Source organism: Lacerta agilis, chromosome 1, assembly GCF_009819535.1.
Source record: "Lacerta agilis isolate rLacAgi1 chromosome 1, rLacAgi1.pri, whole genome shotgun sequence".
Classification (NCBI taxonomy): domain Eukaryota; kingdom Metazoa; phylum Chordata; class Lepidosauria; order Squamata; family Lacertidae; genus Lacerta; species Lacerta agilis.
Window position 1 is genome coordinate 86816659 of NC_046312.1, and position 18285 is coordinate 86834943.

Consider the following 18285-nt stretch of genomic DNA (forward strand, 5'->3'; position numbering starts at 1 on the left):
CCCTTGAAGATGGTTTGGAGGCTGCTGCAGTGCTGAATGCAGCTGCTCATCTGGTAAGTGGGACAGCCTGATAGGACCATGTGCCACCTGTCCTGAAAGCACCGCACTGGTTGTCAGTGAGCTACTGGGCCAAATTCAAGGAGCTAGTGTATAGAAACCTAAACAGCTTGGAACCCAACCACCTACAATTGGCTTTCCCAGTATTGACCACCTTGGACCTGCACTCAGCAGGTGAGGCCTTGTTGGTGTTGGATTATATATATATATGGGAGCTTGGAAGTGAGCAGTACACCTGATGCATACAGAAAGCAAGATCAGCTTGGATCAAGTCCCTCCAGTGAACTGAACTGGAGAAACACATGCAGGAAATGTGTTTTGTCTCTCTGTTTGGTCATGTAGAAACTGGGCCTGATAAAGTATAGGAGGGTGAAAGGTGTCACATACCTAAATTTTAGAGGGTCAAATTACCTGCTGGCCGGGGTAGGGAGTGGGGTGGAAATACTTTATATGCTATCTCAGCACTCCAGTGCACAACCATCAGATACTTTAGCAGCTTATTAAAAGAGTGACCACACTTTCTCATCACATCATCACACATGTGTGAGTGATCATTAAAGAGGAGAAAATAATTAGTGGAGGTGTTGATTGAAGGAGGAAAGATAACATTAGTAAGGTAATTATTAACACTGCATACTCCATATGTGCCACTAAAAAATATGCATGGCAAGTCTTTTGTGATGATTTATTGTGGACAGGAATACATAGAGCAAGAATATTTGCTGTGTTAACTCTACATCATGTCCTGATGGACACAACCAGTTATTACCAGTGCCATTCAGCATGCATTATGTTCCTGGGTGACCACTGAGGTCTCGTACTACAGCATCGTTCCTTTATAGCGTGGATATTTTTAAAAGGTCTGCCTCTTTCTGTGAGAACAGCTGGTTGAAAAATCTGCTCCTTAATTAGCCGCCCATTCCCTGGGGTCTCATGATCTGTAAATTTACTCTTCAGAGAGTGTAGCAACTACTACTGTGGAATAATGGGACCAATCTTCTTTTTTATTTTTGCAGAGCTATACTCAAAGCAAATTAGGATGATAGTTTGTTGTAGTGAGAGATTTGTTTTGGTTCTTTGAAGCTCATGACAGATTCGGAAAACCCGATGCAATCTGAGATTATGGATAGGAGAACTGTACTTCTGAATACTTACCTGGGCATATGTATTTCATGCACGTTCATAACCAGCCAAGCCCGACCCCAAACCCTCCCTGAAGTTTAGGTTTGGTTTGTGCCAGACCTTTGTGCCAGCTCCTACCGTGTTTCCCCCCAAATAAGACACTGTCTTATATTTATTTTTCCTCAAGAAGACACACTATGGCTTATTTTCAGGGGATGCCTTATTTTTATTACGTCAGTTGCTGCCCGTCTTCTTAACCGCTCCATGTCGGTACGCTGCATAGACACGTCTATCACTATGTCTTATTTTCGGGGTATGGCTTATATCACACAAAAGCTTAAAATTCCTGCTACAGCTTATTTTATGGGTATGTCTTATTTTTGAGGAAACATGGTACATTAGCTCTCCCTTGCTGCAGTCCTTCCCTTACTGACTCAAACTTAGCACTGGTTATTAAAGATGTTATTTCCCAAGGATGTTAGTGTCCAAGATGCTGTTCTGAGCATGCTTACAGCACCCTGGGTATGAGGATACCTGGCAATGTAGATTCCTAGGTCTCCCAGATCCTAAGGTATTTGGGGAATGTATTTTTCCTAGAGGAATGCTGTGGCAGCACTGTTCTTGGAAATAATGGAGGCCTAAACACTAACCTTCCTCAATGCAGCTGTTACCCCCAGGGAAATTGAGGGAAAAGGGGAGAAGCAATGTTGGGCTCAGGGACTTTAGCAAAGTTGCTGGATACATGAGGAACATTGGGAGAGGGTACTTGGATGCTGTTATGTGTTGTTCTTGATGAGGCCCACTATTTGGAATGTGATTGGATATAGTACATTTTAGTTATTGGGGGTGTGCAGTGAGAAAGGGAATAGTTTGTTTGTTATTGGTATGAGCTTTCTTGTGCATGCACACTTCTTTGTTTTAGATGTCACCTGTCACTTTGTTGTTGTCCAGTCGTTCAGTCGTGTCTGACTCTTCGTGACCCCATGGACCAGAGCATGCCAGCAGTAAGTCTATTGTCTTACTGGAGCAAAAGTCTTTGAAAGCTTGTGAAGAGGGACAATGATAAGTGGTTATGTTTACAGATTTCTGGGAGGGTGTATGTGATACACTATATAAAGTTAACTCTGAACCACATGGTTTGGCAACTGGTAAGGCCTAATGCCATTGTTTTGGGTTTTGATTTTGAGCAGGTGGGGGTCAAATTTGTCACCTCCATTAGAATTCATCATGCTAATCACCCTTGAATGCTGTGATGGGCTGCTATGGTTCTCAACCTAGATGCACAAACCACTTCCCAAATGTTGTAGTTCCAATTTTAGTCTTTTGGTCTTTTTTGTCAAAATTCTTCTCTGTGTTTCTGTATATTCTGTTCCTGTGTGTCTGTGTATTCTCCTTCTACCTCTCTTTTACATTTTAAAGACTTGTGTTAATACTCTCCATTCAGGTTCATAGTCAAGCTCATTTGTATGAATGAAAGCAGGAATGCTAAACCATGCTTAGTTGATGTGACTGGAAAGAAGAGGAAGAGGAAGAATTAATCTGGAGCACAAGGATATGATTTTGTTGTGAATGATATTTAGAAGTAATTCATTACTTAAAAAAAACCTATAAAAACGTTTTATTTAAGTGCAAGGCTTCCATGTCATCCTGGATCTGCACACCAAACTTTTACAAATCTCAACCCAAACATGCTTCAGAAACTTAAAGCTTTTAATAGTCTCTGAAGATACATAACCAAGATCAATTAATATGGATGAGTTACCCCCAAATGCCTTAATTACTTTAGTTAAGCACACAATCAGGACCACTGCAAAAACTATCAGAGTGGACTCTTCTCTTTACCCACACTGTAAAAGTAAATCAGTGTCCTGGCTGGGCTGCCAGGATTCAGTATACAGATTAGTCACAAAACACTAGAACTGCTTTCTCCTTTCTCTCTCTAATCTAAGCAGAGAATCGTAGCTGCTGAGTTTGGTTCTCTTGAGCATCTACTGTATTGGCCTTTCACCAGCCTGCAGTGCCTTAAATGTTTTTATGTTTTTTTTTAAGGGCCTCTAGGAATTCAGCTAATGAAGAAGGCACCTTTCAGCTCTTTCCCATCATCTGTACAGCAGCAGATACACATATCTGCCAAGCAGCGTCCTTGACTGAGGGTTGGCCTGCTTCACATCCAACTTGCATACTCAGGAATTCAGGCTGCTAGCTACTAAAATTAGAGGTGCTCCAAAAGATTTAGGCACACTCTTCTTAGCTCTGGATCTTACACATTTTTTCACAGGTTCACATTTTAATCCTTAGAAGTTTTTAATATTAGCAGCAGATCATGTCCTCCCTAAAAGAGAGCAGGTGTTGCGGTGAGACCTGGAGACTGATCTCCTGTGTTGTGGGTGGGAAAGATTGGTCAGCCACAACACCCGATTGGTAGGTCCCTTGACGTTGGGTTCAATCTGGCCAATGGGGCACAGTCCAAACGGATCGAGGGACCTATATATACCCATGCACATGACCCAGAGCTTCCTCTTTCGGTGCGTGCATTCGGAACACCCGCCCACCTTTCCCTACTTTTAGGGCTTTTGACCTTGCTATGCCATCAGGTGTCATCTTTCGTTGGGACAAGGGCATGGCAGGAATTTTCCCCACTTGGCTGACTGACTGTTGCCATTTGGGTTTCGCCTGCCGAGTAGCAAATCATGTAAGGTTGTGGATAGGCACTGGTTCAGGTGATAGGGATGGGAGAATGCTCTCGCCATCCCTATGTGAAGGGTATTCCATTAAAGGAATCCAGGGACTCAAATGGTTTGGTCAACCCCTGAGAGGGGGTTGCGCCTGTGCCTGAGTACAGGGGGACATTTGGGTGGTGCACATAGTCTGTTCCCGGCTTTCCACCTATCCACGTGTTCACCCTTGGCTGACCTATGCTGGTGCCCTGGGTCAGTGCTACCTGCAAGGATGCAGGGAGCTAGTCAAACCAGAGCCTATGCAACCACTCATTTTCTGTAATCAATAAAGTTGTGGCCTAAATTCTGCCAAAAACCAAACTAAAATTTGAGTCAAGTGTGAATTTATTTAGGGTCTGGGTCTGAACATGCAACAGTTGAACATTACAATAAATACCAGGTTCCTGATGAGAGACAGAAATTAAACCGTACTACCAGTTAGCACAATTGATTACAGCATGGTGCTGATAATGCCAAGGTCGCATATTTCTTCATTGTAGGGGGTTGGTCTCAGGGTCCCTTCCAGCTCTATGATTCTGTTATACATGCAGGAGCCCTGTTCTCTTTTCATCTGGCCACTATGCTCCTGTTGTTTCCCCTTTATAGTACCCTAACAATGTTTATGATCATAGTTCTGTAACCACAACAAATCTCAATAATTTTTTGAGTAGACAGGTATATATTTGCACTGCATGTGTTTTATATTATCTACAATATAAGAATGAGAAATCCTTAATCAGTGTTTGAAATCAGAAGTTGTAGCTAACTGAAAACTGATTAAGCAGGGACTCTGGTTAGCTGTAAATAATTTTTAATCACTATTTTGGAGGGTGAAGAAACACATTCTCATGCCCCAGTCACAGCAGTGCTCAGAGGGATCCATCCAGATCTCTGGTTGTTATGCACAGCACATGAAGAGAACCAGATCATGACTAACATTCAGTGATATTTCCCATGGCCAGTGCAGACCTTATCCTTTAAGGAGTCTTGACTTTAACTAATAAGCAGTTGTCTCAATGAATTGGCCCTCATCCAAAGACTTATTAGCAGCAAGTGTATGTGTGTATTTGTGTACTACAGTGCGCTCAGAGAACAAATAAGGTTATACATTCCTATTCCAAAGATAGATGGGGGTAGGAAAGTGATCTTTTAAATTCTCTATTCAATATTTTTAATTGCATTTAAATATAGGTAGTTACGCAACTGGAGCTTTCAGAAAGGGGTGAAATATATTTGAATGAGTAAATAAAATTGTGGAGATCTAATTAAAATGGCAAGCAGGAAGGTGATGCCGTGCACACCATTCAATGTATGCATGTTTGTATGTGTGTTTATGTGAGTGTGCCAATATTTATTTAAATATGACTCTTACCCCCCCCCCCCCCAACACACATCCTTTTCAAATTAATAGAGATTATTTTCTCATTTGGGTTTTGGCTGCATTCATTGGAAGAACATTTATTTAAATGCCTCCAGTACTTGCTTAAGTTCACGTTTTCATAGAATCATAGAATTGTAGAGTTGGAAAGGACCATGAAAATCCCTTGCAATGCCAGAATATCTAGCTGTCCCACACAGGGATCAAATATGTAACCTTAATGCTATCTATGCAGTATTTTTACGGGATGGGTCACATTTTGGTCGTGTTTGCTTCGACTGCACATGGAAATGGGAGTTTCATGTTTGGACTGCAAACACTGGCTGACAACTTAACAAGATGACACAGGACACTTAGTCTGACAGAGGGACTATAGTTTCTCAGCCTTAACCTCCTTCTCCCATTTCTTTTTTTTTTCTCCCAACACTCTGTGCTCACTCTCTCCACTGCTTATTCTCTCATCTCTCTCTCTCTCTCATCTCTCTCACACGCACTCACCATGGCATACCATACAATGCACCAAGACCATTCCATATTATCCCTCCAACAATTCTATAACATGAGAATGGGCTACTGCTGGGTGTATATAAGTGACACCAGTGCAGCTGTAACATACAGCTTTCGCAGGGAAAGGACTTTGTAAGGTTCTTAATTGCCAACCAACAAAAGCTACCTACTTTTAACTGTGCACCTCCATTTACCACTCTGGCAAAGAAACAAGGCAATTGCCAATGAGCGCAAAACATGTTGTTTCCATGGAACATTGCAATCTTCTGAAAACATCCCAAAGGAACTAGTAATACCTTTCATTATCACCTTTACCACTAGTGTATACGCATTACTATTCATAGTCTGCTTTGTGTTATAACAGCAAGCATAAACTGGCAACATAAGGGAAAGCAGCACATTAGAAGGCTGCTTTTAATTTAAATAACTTCCTTTTCAATGAGACTAAGAGAGAAAAAATAGAGCAAAGTTAGAACTGATAAAGCCATGAGGAAATTACATACATTTGGGAAAGAAATGTTGGCAATGCAAGCTACTCCACGATACATCCTCTAAAAGTGATTCTGAAATAGTTATGAGTGTGAGTGTTTTGAGACAAGTGGAAGTGCATATTTACAGGATAGGCTGATTACATTGAATTTTACTGATTCAAAGGACCCAATTACTGATAAAAAGTCTTGCCTGACTTTTTGCAGGCTTCACAAATAAAATTCTAGTGAACGTTTACACGGCAGAATTACCCGAAGAGCCCAAAAGGAAGTCATAGGCTGCCATCTCTTCAAACAAAACATTTCCTATTCTAATTAGTTCATTTCACATGTGAGCATTCAGATTTTCTCCCCCTTCTGCTCTACACTGCTCACATGGGGAGGGGGCACCACTGCTACTTTGTTATGATGACAATTTCCCCCCCCCATTCCATGCGACTTCACAGCCATCATTAAAAATAATAATAATTGAAATGCCCTTTTCAAGGCTGCACATTCTCCTCTCTAAAAATGAAATATTCAAACATGGCAGTGGTGGCTTCTAAGATTAAGAACTGGTTAGCACTGGGAGAGGGGAGAGAACCAAGATCTATGCTAATACTCATGGGAATAGGGTATTAAATTTCAGCCCTTCTTACACATGGGACTTATCCACATTTAACTTTCCTCCATGCTTTCCAGGCATGACCATAAAGCTCCATGTCTGAGCATCTTGTGTGGTGCTGAAGAGGTGAAAAGTAAAACTGATCAGTCAAAGAACGAAGATTTTTGACAGCAGATGGCAGTAGCCCTACAAACTAAGCACACACACACACACACACACACCAAAATCTTAGAAACTTCTTATGCAGCTGAACTGTCAAGGAACCTTTAGCTTTGCACTCTCACTTACCATTCTTGGAGAGAATAACAGCCAAATAGTCATGAGAGGAAGCATTGATGTAGAACAGGAGGCTTGGAGCATGTGTTGTCAGGAACGTAAAGGCAATGTTTTCTTTTGACGTCGAAGTATCTGCATATATGGCTGAGGATGTAGTACTTGCATTTTTGGTCACAGGATAAGGCTCCTGGAAAATGTAGGTAATGGAAGTGCCAGCTTCAAAAAGTGCAGAGACCTCTAAAAATACAAAGAAAAAGCAAGAGAACATAAGACAAGCGCTGCTGGATCAGACGCAAGTTAGTCCAGCCTTCTGATTCCAACAGTAATCAACCAGACACCTAAGGGAAGCCCATAAGCAGGGTATGAAACAGATATTTAAAAGGAAAGCATCAGGAAAGAGACTGACACAGAAAGAACAAAATCGAAAATTCTTTCTAGTAGCACCTTAGAGACCAACTGAGTTTGTTCCTGGTATGAGCTTTCGTGTGCATGCACACTTCTTCAGATACCAAGTGTGCATGCACACGAAAGCTCATACCAGGAACAAACTCAGTTGGTCTCTAAGGTGCTACTAGAAAGAATTTTCGATTTTGTTTTGACTATGGCAGACCAACACGGCTACCCACCTGTAACTGACTCAGAAAGAGTCAGTGACTCAGAAGTCACTGGAAATGTGGAGCATTCAGCCATAAATATCTGTTTGACTGTCTCAAGCCTGTGTGCATGTGTGCGCACACTGCACATTTTTGCTTATATGAGAAGCACTACCGTAAGATGAGAACACAATTAAGAGCCAACTACAGGTCAACTCTGGAGTCAGCCTATAGATGTGTCTTTATGGAAGCTTTCTTCATTTTATATTTGGTATTTAAATGTCAAACAAGATGCTTAAAATATGTCTCTCCCTAAAGAAGATACGGTATGGCACCAGGCAACTGGGCCAAAATGAAGCAGTATAGTGAACATGCAATGCATCTTCACTGATCTGCTGTTGCATCATGGGCTGCATAGATGGTCAGGGACCAGTCTGGTGTAAACAATGGGGAGGATGGTGGAGGGCATGCATGGATGAGAGGAGGAGGAGGAGGAGGAGGAGACAGAATCAAGTGGACAAGTACGTTCTTGAACTACGACAAAATCTCAGATGGCGGTGCTTTGCAGTAAAAGCTTATGAAAATATTACCTCCAATGCATCATTTTTCAGATGGCTAAGAATGAGCAGCAAAATTTCAAATAGTTAAAAGGCAGCATGATGTATTCATTGCCAATAATGAAAGCAGCAACGTAGGTTATCTTTGTGTGCCTTTTACCATCCGAGTCCCTACCTATCCTGAGTCAAAAATTTCAGATTCCAGATTAGCAATATCTAAGGAAAGTTAAAAAAAAAATTAATGTGAGTAATTCCAATAAATGGTTCTTTGTTGACTTCTGATTACAGGCTTCTTTAAATTTCAGTGTACAAATCTATGAAATGAATTTCTGCTAACACAAACATATTGTTTTCATTGTCCCTACTTCAGGCACATCCTGAGTATTTTATTTGATGTACTTCCAGCAATTTTAATCAGCCCAAGCTCCACTGACTTCATTGGGATGCTGCCAGTTTTACAGCAGGTAGGTTCTGTTCCCCTGTCTATTGGCCAGGAATTTGTAATGCAAGAGTAGCAACTAAAACGGAAATGTTCAAACAGATCCTGGCTGTGATTTTAAAATAGAATAAGATTACGGGGGATTACTAGGACATTCCCCAAAGAGCTTTTCATCTAAAATATGTGTTCTTTTCTCTCCTTTTGTATAGGAAACATCTGTTGAGAAATGGCTAAGAGGCCATTGTCTTCAGTCCCATGAAAACCATTCCATGCCTTTTCCTATCTCATTTTACTCACAATTGCCTGACTGCTGAATATTGATTTCCTAGGCTGCTCCCAAGGTGAATGATAAGATGAATCTCTGACTCACAGAGTTGTCCTGTTTGAGCTTGGCAAATAATTAGAGCTTGATGGAATGTTCTGCCGAAGCTGCGACTTCAATGAAATATGGGATTTTGCACGTCCCAAATAATTCATGTGTGACCCAGGTCTGAAATTCTAGGCTGATTGCAACAGCCTGTGCAGCTTCCTCTAATCCATTTTGGGACTCTGGAATTTAATTATATACTGTTGTCCTGCAACCTACTATGTATGTGAGGAAGGAGATAAGGGGCAAAACCTCCCCTTTAAATGTCATGGGGCAAGTGTATGCATTTATTCAGATCTAGAACCTCCACACATTCAGCACCACAGTGGCAATCCCAGGACTACTTACAATCTCATGGTAAAATGCAATTCAATAAACTCAGACCAAAACCTCCACCCCACCCCACCCCAAACAAGCAACAATAATCATATTACAACATTATAGTAGAAGGCAGAGCGTCAGGTGACTATCTCAGTATATGAGTACATAGAGACAGGAGCAAATGATCAACAAATAGCCATGGAGCGGCCATCTTTTCCCCCCAACACAGTGTTACTGGGAAGCATGCTATGCCATCATAAAATGATGCTCCCAGTGCTATTTGTAAGAAACATTAGACTGCTCATTTCAGCAACATTCTTTTTATGCTAAAATAAAGGCAGTGGGGGAGAGATGGAATGAACACAAGGCCAATCAAACTGTAAGCAGTCTTCTGCCTTATATTTGTCACCCACCAGCTGAATGACTCTCTTCCTATCCATTTTTTTTTGGGGGGGAGTCCCCACCCTACTCTCTTTGACCCCACAGTGCCTAGAAATTCAGATTACCATATCAGCCCTGGTCTTGACCATTCTCAGATTACCTGTTGATATAGCATTGGAATAAAAACAACAGTTACATTCTGGGGCAGGAGACAATTAACACTCCTCCTTTCCCCCCAATATTGGTTATAAATTCCAAAGACGCCTTCTTAAAATGGATGTCTCTGCATTTTGAGCTTCTTGATTCCAAGTGAGTTCTATTTAACTATTCCAAAACTAAAAATTAAATGGGGAAAAACTTAATTATACAAAATTTGCCAAGAGGTTTTAATCAGTGGAAAGTGACATTACAAATCAGCATTTCCCCACAGTGCAGTAATAGTTTCCATCCAATTTCTTTGTATAATGAATTCTGATCAACTTTGTAAGGTCCTTTGTTGGTTGCTCATTCATATGTAAGCAGGCGAAATTCCGACTTTCCTTTAAGAGTTTTATTGTGCAAACTATGTACAGTGCAGAGCTAATAAGTTCATGTCTGTATCAAGCATCGTCAGAATCCGGGAATGGCCCCTTCCGGTTCTGACCCCAACAAAAGAGCTTTGGTATACGGAAACCCCGCCTACCATCCTTTCGTTTCACTCCTCAATGCCTTTGGGGCGCCGGAAGCTGTGTGTCTCTTTCCTTGCCCCTTGAGCGAGAGGAGTGTGAGGGCTCTTCAGCATCCTCAGAGCCTTCTCCCTCCATACCCTGAAAAGCCTGCCCCTCCCCGCTCAAAGCCTCACTGCTCCCTTGGCTGCCAGAGGAGGTGCTGCTGGCCAGGTGGGACCGGGGCTCTCTATAGCATCCCGAGAGCCCTTCCACCACCTTGCATTGTGCCGGGGACAGTTCCCTGACAAACTTTCACTTCATAGGGTGAACTATAACAACCTGCTACACAACCATACCTTCTCTGCAGAATGGTCCTTCGTATGGAGAGCTGGTGCAGTCACACAGGTAACCATTTAACTTCTCGACACATTTACCTCCATTTTGGCAAAGGTTACCATAACTGCTGCAATGCCCAGGGCATCCAGGTTTCACACCAGGGGTGACTTTGGCCCTCTCTTCAAGATCAAGTTTCTGCCCATTTAGGTGAAGAGAACGAATACACCCCACAAAACCCTTCTGTCTGGAAGCAGTTGCTCCTAGTACAAAGGAGACATAAAACATATCATGCTTTTATTTTAATCACCAACCCTTTACCAAAGCAAAGCCCTTATTGAATGTTTCCTTAAAAGGTGCTGCGAGAAGCCAGTTCAAAGACTGTAAAATGTGACATCCAGTGATGCCATATTGATGTGCATGAACACTCAGCCTTATGGAGGGTGAAGGGCACATGCAATCTTGGCCTCATATATCTAATGGGCTTCCCTTTCATTAGTCTGCTGAGAGTCAGTCCAAGCTGCAGGGACAGCAAAAGTGGAGGCTTCTGCTAGAATAACATCAACTTGTTAAACCTAACGTGGACAATAGTTTTGGAGGCTGAATATATTTGTTCACGAAGTCTTAGAACTGTTTCATACATTCCAAATTAAAAGCAAGTATTCTTGCAAATCTCTACAGTGTCTGAAAAAATGTGATCTGGGAAGCCTAAAATACCTGTAATAAGGATTTTACAGTACTCGTGTTATACCCAGAGCTAATTACATTCTCCTTTGCATGCTAGATTTTGAGATATTGAAGTGACTTTCTTATGATCTCTGTTTCATTAAGTCGTAACACTGGGTGGCGACTGGCGGGGTGGGGGGTAGCCCAACTCATGTTGCCATCATAAATCAATGTATGCTTTGCTATTTTAAAGCCCTTGGCTTAATCTTTACCATAGGTGATCTAAGGTAGCAGATGAGCAAAGACTTCAGTTGCAGAGGTCTGTATACCCCTAATAGTAAAGGCAATGTTCATTTTGTAAGCATACATACATTTTTGCCCAGCACTGGAAATACTTCTATTCCAAGAATTGTAAAAGGGTGTGAAAGGCTACTACTCATTGGTCAAGTGATATCTGTGACTTATCCCATTTCCTGTTCTGATAAGAAGCTTAGACAATTGCAAAGAATATTTGTCAGAAACAAATCATGGTAGCCAAGGTCATCCATCTAATCTATTTAGAACTATTTGAAAATTATGGACAGACATCGTATCTGACCACTTCTGCCCCTGAAAAACATAAACAGGGAAATGTACTACTGTATTGGAAGGACCATCCTGTCCTCAGAGATGTATTTATGGAAGGGTAAACCAGGTACATGCGCAGGGCAGAAAATGTGAGGAAACAGTGGTGAGTGCTACAAGGCATTTTGGGGATTAGGAACTTCCTTTTGGATGGTGCAATATGAGTTGGTTAGTTAGTTAGTTTTTTGCAGGTATAGAAAAGGGAAGAAAGCACCTATAAACATCACTTAACTGTCCCTACCTACAAATAGCTGACTATTGAGCTGCAATCGGAAATGTCCTTCAGCTGGGGCCTCCAGAATCTTCTTTGGAAAGTTATCCACCCGAAGAGACGTTTCCTTGAGATTCCGTTCAGCGTGTACATAATGCCACTGGTTGTCATTCAGGGCTGCAGGAGACTGGACGGTGACGTCTACTGGACCATTTCCAACATCTACTGTGAAGGTAATCTCCTTAGGAGCTGGAAATCATAAGGTGAATTATGTGACTTTCTGCTGTGTGAAATAATATGAATCACAGGACCATTAATTGGTTTTGGTTGGCTGGTTGGTGGTGGTGGTGGTGGTTGTTTTGCAAATAAACAACCACATGATATGGTTCGCTTCCACTCTCCATTATAGAAGCCTTGCTTATAAATCAGATCACTGGTAAACTATTTGCATTTCCTGAATTTTAATGTACTGTGTTGCTGCTCATCTCTCTGTGTTATTAATTGGTGCTCATGGTACACAGTCACTACCGTAGGAACAAATATTGGATGGAAGAATAACCATAAGGGCTATGAGAGGGAGGGAGGGAGGGAGGGAGGTAGAAGCCTCACAAAGATTTGGAGGCCCACAATTAAATCTAGCATGGATGCTACTGCTTCCAGATTGTTCTATGTTTGGAAAAAAAATAAAAACAAGATGAAAATCAGGTGATATCATGAATAAGCATAGCTATAGAGTGGGAGCAGAAAGAATGTGAAGATAGCTAGTCTTAATGGCCACTCAATCATCATTTAATGTATATTAATGCAATATCAATAAAAATTGAACTACAAATTAAAATTTCCAGGATCAGGTTTTCAGTGGTCCAAATTATTTCTTGAAACTCATTGCACAGAGCCTACTCTTGCATTTTCCCCAGTGTCTAAAGTACTTACTTCCCTTCTCTAGAGCTAGTTTGGGGCATTTTGTTACCACCCACTTTTCTTTCCAGCATGGTCCCTCTTTCCTGAGTAATAAATGGAATGGATTGATAGCTTAGTAGCAGAGCACATGGTCGGAATGTAGAAAGCCCCAAGTTCAATTACTGACTCTCTGGCTAAATGAACTCTGGAAACAGGAGCAGGAAATACCATTCTCTGTGGTCCTAGATATTCACCTCCAATCATGGTAGACAATAATTGGCTAGATGGCATTGTGACTCTGACACAATATATTCAGTATCTGATGTCATTGTGGAATGCAGCTCTTCAAACTCAGGTCTGAGATACAATGCAAGCAATTCAGAACAAGGGCAAGAGGCATTGGCCTCACTCTGAATTGACTTTTGCAAGAACAGCAACATAGCTAAAACAAAACAAAATAAAAAATTCCTTCCAGTAGCACCTTAGAGAAAAAAATTACTGGAAGGAATTTTTTTATTTTATTTTGTTTTGACTATGGCAGACGAACACTGCTACCTACCTGTAACAGCAACATAGCTATTTTGCCTTCCCTATGCAATGACATCATAAAGTCAGTTCAGAGTGATGCTGTGCTTCCTATCTTCCCACAAAAAAAATATTGAAAGGGAAGAAGTTTTTGCAAGCAATAAAAGCAAGCATTTTAGATGCCCTAGATTTTTGCAATTGATTGTCATTTCATATTAATGTCAAACTAAATTTTATATTTTTAGAATTATTAATAGTGTGCAAATATATATTAGCTAAGGATGTGGAAAAATAAATTATTGAATATTTGCAATCTTTCAAACAGTATGAAGGTCTAAGATCCATTCAAATCTGCAAAAACACTAACCACTTTAAAATGTCACCCTTAAATTTTCCTCTTTAAAATATACCTCTTTAAAAATATACATCCTATTTTAAATAAATTCAGTGGGTTCTCACCTTAAAGAAAAGTGAAATAAATTTAGGGATTTATTTATTTATTTATTTAAAAGAGGTATAATCGATACATGAATTAATCTGCTTATTAAATCACTGGTGGGTGCTTGAACCTCCACAACCCAACTTTGTAAAAACTGAACAGAATGAAAGGAGGTTTTAGAAACTTTGTATTCCAAGCCAAAGCAGAGAATCTTACAAGTTAGTTAAGAGAAGATGTGCTCCTCAAAAGATTTATTCGACAAAATAAATGTGGAACATATGGCTCATAGGAAAAAAAAACTTAGCTACAGAAATAAAAGAAACTAAAAGAACTGAGAACAACAACAATGCACTTCTCACATATCCCTTGTTAAAACATAAACTTGCTTGAAGTGCCTCAGGATTTCTTTTATATTCTTATTAAACTAGGTCTGCTCCCATTTGGGAACACTTGTTAGCACCACTCACATCTTTTCTGGGTTGTCTGGAGTGAGTCATCTGGTGTGTGAACCATGTCTGCAGGATCAGGGCCTGGGATGTAGGTCTCATCAGCATCAGGTTTGGGGGCATAGCTGTCAAGTTCTCCCTTATTTTAAGGGAAATTCAATTGTGCCGAAAAGGCTTCCTCGTGAGAAAAGGTAAAAATTGACAGCTATGTTTGGGGGTACAATCAAATCCAGTGCTGAGTGAATAGGGGTTGAACAGGCAGCGTGGCAGCAGAAGTCAGCTGTAACCCTGTCCAAAAATGGATAGGCACAGCAGGCTCAGAAAGCAAAGCTGAGCCAAGCCTCCTACCCCCTTCCCAGAATCAATAACCTCCCTCTGACATACTTCCTTTATGGGAGAACCTGGAGTGAGTTAGGTCAGGGAACCCAAATTAGTCTCAGCATGGCCTCATTATCAGTTATTGGGATAAGACTGAGCCATGAGTCCTGGCATGGCTACCTCTGTTATAGCACTGTCTCTGCAGTAATTGGCTCCTCTGTTCATATAAATGGGAGAGGGCTTCCACCAACTTGCCCTCCAGCTGCAGCTCCCCACCTAATTTCCAAGGGTCTCCATAGCAGCAGATGGGGGAGATAGACAGAAAAGAGATTGACGAAGGAAGAGGGAGGCAGGAAAACTCCAGTCCATTAATGTGAACAGCTAGGATTTAAGCCATGGCTTTTAATAAGCAGAGGCATGTCTAACTCTGAATTGGTTCAGGGTGTATCCTTGAACCCTCAGCAGCTGATCTGTGGACTACACACAAAATATGGCTGTTCTGCTACAAAATATATTAGCTTGAAGAAGCTGACAATCTATGTTCTAATGAAATCACTGGTTCCATATTTGCCCACATTTTACGCCAGCTGATTCGTTATTCTTTCATCAAAGTGCATGCTAAACTATAATATTGATGGATTGCATTATTTTGACATCGTTTTATGTCAAAGCCTTGCATTTTTTTTGTTAAAAAAAATGGCCCTTGAGAATGAAATATAGCACACTGAAGTATCAACCAAATAGGACTTTGATGTGCAATTAACACTAAAGCATACCTCATTACCTAGTGATAATGCACCTCGGCATTTACCATGGGTTTAATGAATCAAAAGGCCTTGGGGGCCTTATTTTATTAAATTTTATGTTGAAGTTATTATAACCATATTATGGAATGATGGCACTTCATTCCACGTTTGTTCAGCCTGATGGAATTTGGAACAGAATGGCCTCATTGCACTCCAAAGTCACAACACTGTTCTCCCCACATCCATTTCCATTAATAGGCTAAACCAGCAGAATAAAAGATAAGGTAAAACTACCAATAAGGCATTTTTCTCTTTTTAACACGCTGGGCAGTAATTGCAAGTCAGTCCCCGAGTAAGGCTGTGTGATTGACAAGTGACAAAAAGAACCATTATGACTGTCTGTGTGTTTTTTGATCCCTCTCACTTCATGTTTATTTGCATGCCAACTACTTTCCAAAGGCATGTTGCATAAGTACTGTTTGTCATTGGCCAAAACCATCTAATACCATGAGAGGCAAGCAATTCATAACTGATATCATACGCCATCCATGGAAAGCAGTCATTTTGTGTGCTGCTCTAGATGGGAGACAACAGCAACAGCACAGCAAAAGTGGCACTGAGCTGAGGAAATTTTTCTTCCCTTGCCTATGGAGAATTGAAGCATTGCACACACACACAGAGAGAGAGAAAGAGCACATAAGCACTTTTAAAAGGACCACAGAAGGAAGTTTCTGAGAAGCCCCCTCCTGCTACTGCTGTAACTGATGCCTTGATCGCGTATGTGCTCACCAACTAAACAGCTACTTTGTCAATACAGTGTGGTGTAGTGGTTAAGAGTGGTAGACTCGTAATCTGGGGAACCGGGTTCGTGTCTCCGCTCCTCCACATGCAGCTGCTGGGTGACCTTGGGCTAGTCACACTTCTTTGAAGTCTCTCAGCCCCACTCACCTCACAGAGTGTTTGTTGTGGGGGAGGAAGGGAAAGGAGAATGTTAGCCACTTTGAGACTCCTTTGGGTAGTGAAAAGCGGGGTATCAAATCCAAACTCTTCTTCTTCTTCTACATCATATATTACATACTTTCCTACCAATATTTTACTACTAATGCCATGACAATATAAAAATCATTTGCCGGACTAGGGCAGTGGCCCATCTGGTCCAAATGCCCCCATTTATTGTGTGCAGAGAGGCAGTTATGGGTAACTGTGTCCGAAAGGAGGCCTTGTTCAAGCGATTGTCCCATAGTCCACCATGAAACGTGTTCATATGTGACCAGTTTTTACTTATTCTCTAGTGATGCTTTAGTGCACATGAATAAGGTTATGCATACTCATACTAGTGTGTGTTCATTCTGCTTCTTTGTCTAATGGTGAAATTATAAACGAATGTAACAAACAAACAAACAAAATCCATTTTGTAACACAGAGAACTTTACATGCAGCTGCTTGCCCCCTGCTCCCATTAATGAGATTTTTAACTGGCTGCAATTATTATACTTCTTGCTTCATTTTGCATTGCATTTTATTATCATTTTATTGCTTTTGCTTTACCGCTGTTAGCTACCTTGAGCACCATTTGCTGGAAAGAAGGGGTACATCTGCAACAACGAAATAACAAATAAATAATATTCAACAGCCAGTCAGAAGAATGATCAATTCTCAAGGTGCTGCCAGCTATAAAACTGAAATCATTCTCAATTCTTGCTTATCCCACCCAGTCCTTAGAACATTTCTCCTAGAGTCCGGACCTCTGCAGTTTTGAAAACCTAATTCCAGTCTCTAAAATACCACCATCACCACCTTTGTTGTTGTTGTTGTTAAACACACCTTATCTCCTACATTTTCTTTAAAAAAAGAATGCAATGTATTCAATTGCAAATTAAATTATAATTTAATATATAAACTGCAATATCAGACATCAGTTCCCAAGCCAAGAAAACAACTCAGTAGAAATATTAAACACATGGACAATTGCACACACCCATTCTCTGATGGTTAGTATGAACATTGTATCAGTGTACACACTCACAGCTTATTTCAACTCGGATAAAGTCTTTCATCCCCAGATTTTCCAAGAAGACCCCAGACACAGCTGTCGTCTTGAAGAAGAAGGAAATGTCTGCACTGAATTCTGCGTGGAAGGTGGGGAACAGAAGGTAGGATGCCTCAGTATTGAAAGAGGCTGCATTCCAGAACTGTCCTGCAAATAGCAACAACCTTCTCTATAGTTAACCGTAAGCAGATAGTGGACAAAATTGCTGCAACAACAACAACAATAACAACAACAACAACAACCCAAAGGTACATCCTTTTAGCTCGTCATAAAAAGACATAGCCTACAGAAATGAAGCCAGCTGTACTAAAGGAAAAACAAAAAACAAAAAATACACAGAAAAATGAAAAGCTATTGATGATACCCAGTTTTGGGGGTCTACTTACATAACAGCCATTGTGCTAGCAAGAGCCTGTTCTTAGTGGAACACAACAGCTGAAGGCATTGGGTCTCTTTCATTTTGCTGAAGATGCTACATGACTACCGTTATTGTTATACACAGTGACAGGTAAACTTGGCACGCAATCACCTGCCACAATGTCAGCTCTCCGTGTTCTTGTCTTAATGTTATGT

General features: G+C 41.0%; 1 protein-coding gene across 2 annotated transcripts in view; it reads right to left on the minus strand.

Annotated features, from left to right (window-relative positions):
- CNTNAP5 (contactin associated protein family member 5) overlaps positions 1-18285 on the minus strand; it is a 285642-nt gene that overhangs the window by 25538 nt on the left and 241819 nt on the right. For both annotated transcript variants that reach the window (XM_033161910.1, XM_033161902.1), the window contains 4 exons: positions 17689-17859; positions 12319-12537; positions 10811-11050; positions 7162-7386 (listed from right to left, as the gene is read on the minus strand). In XM_033161910.1, the coding sequence (XP_033017801.1) occupies positions 7162-7386; positions 10811-11050; positions 12319-12537; positions 17689-17859 (855 nt within the window). The remainder of the gene's footprint in view (positions 1-7161; positions 7387-10810; positions 11051-12318; positions 12538-17688; positions 17860-18285) is intronic.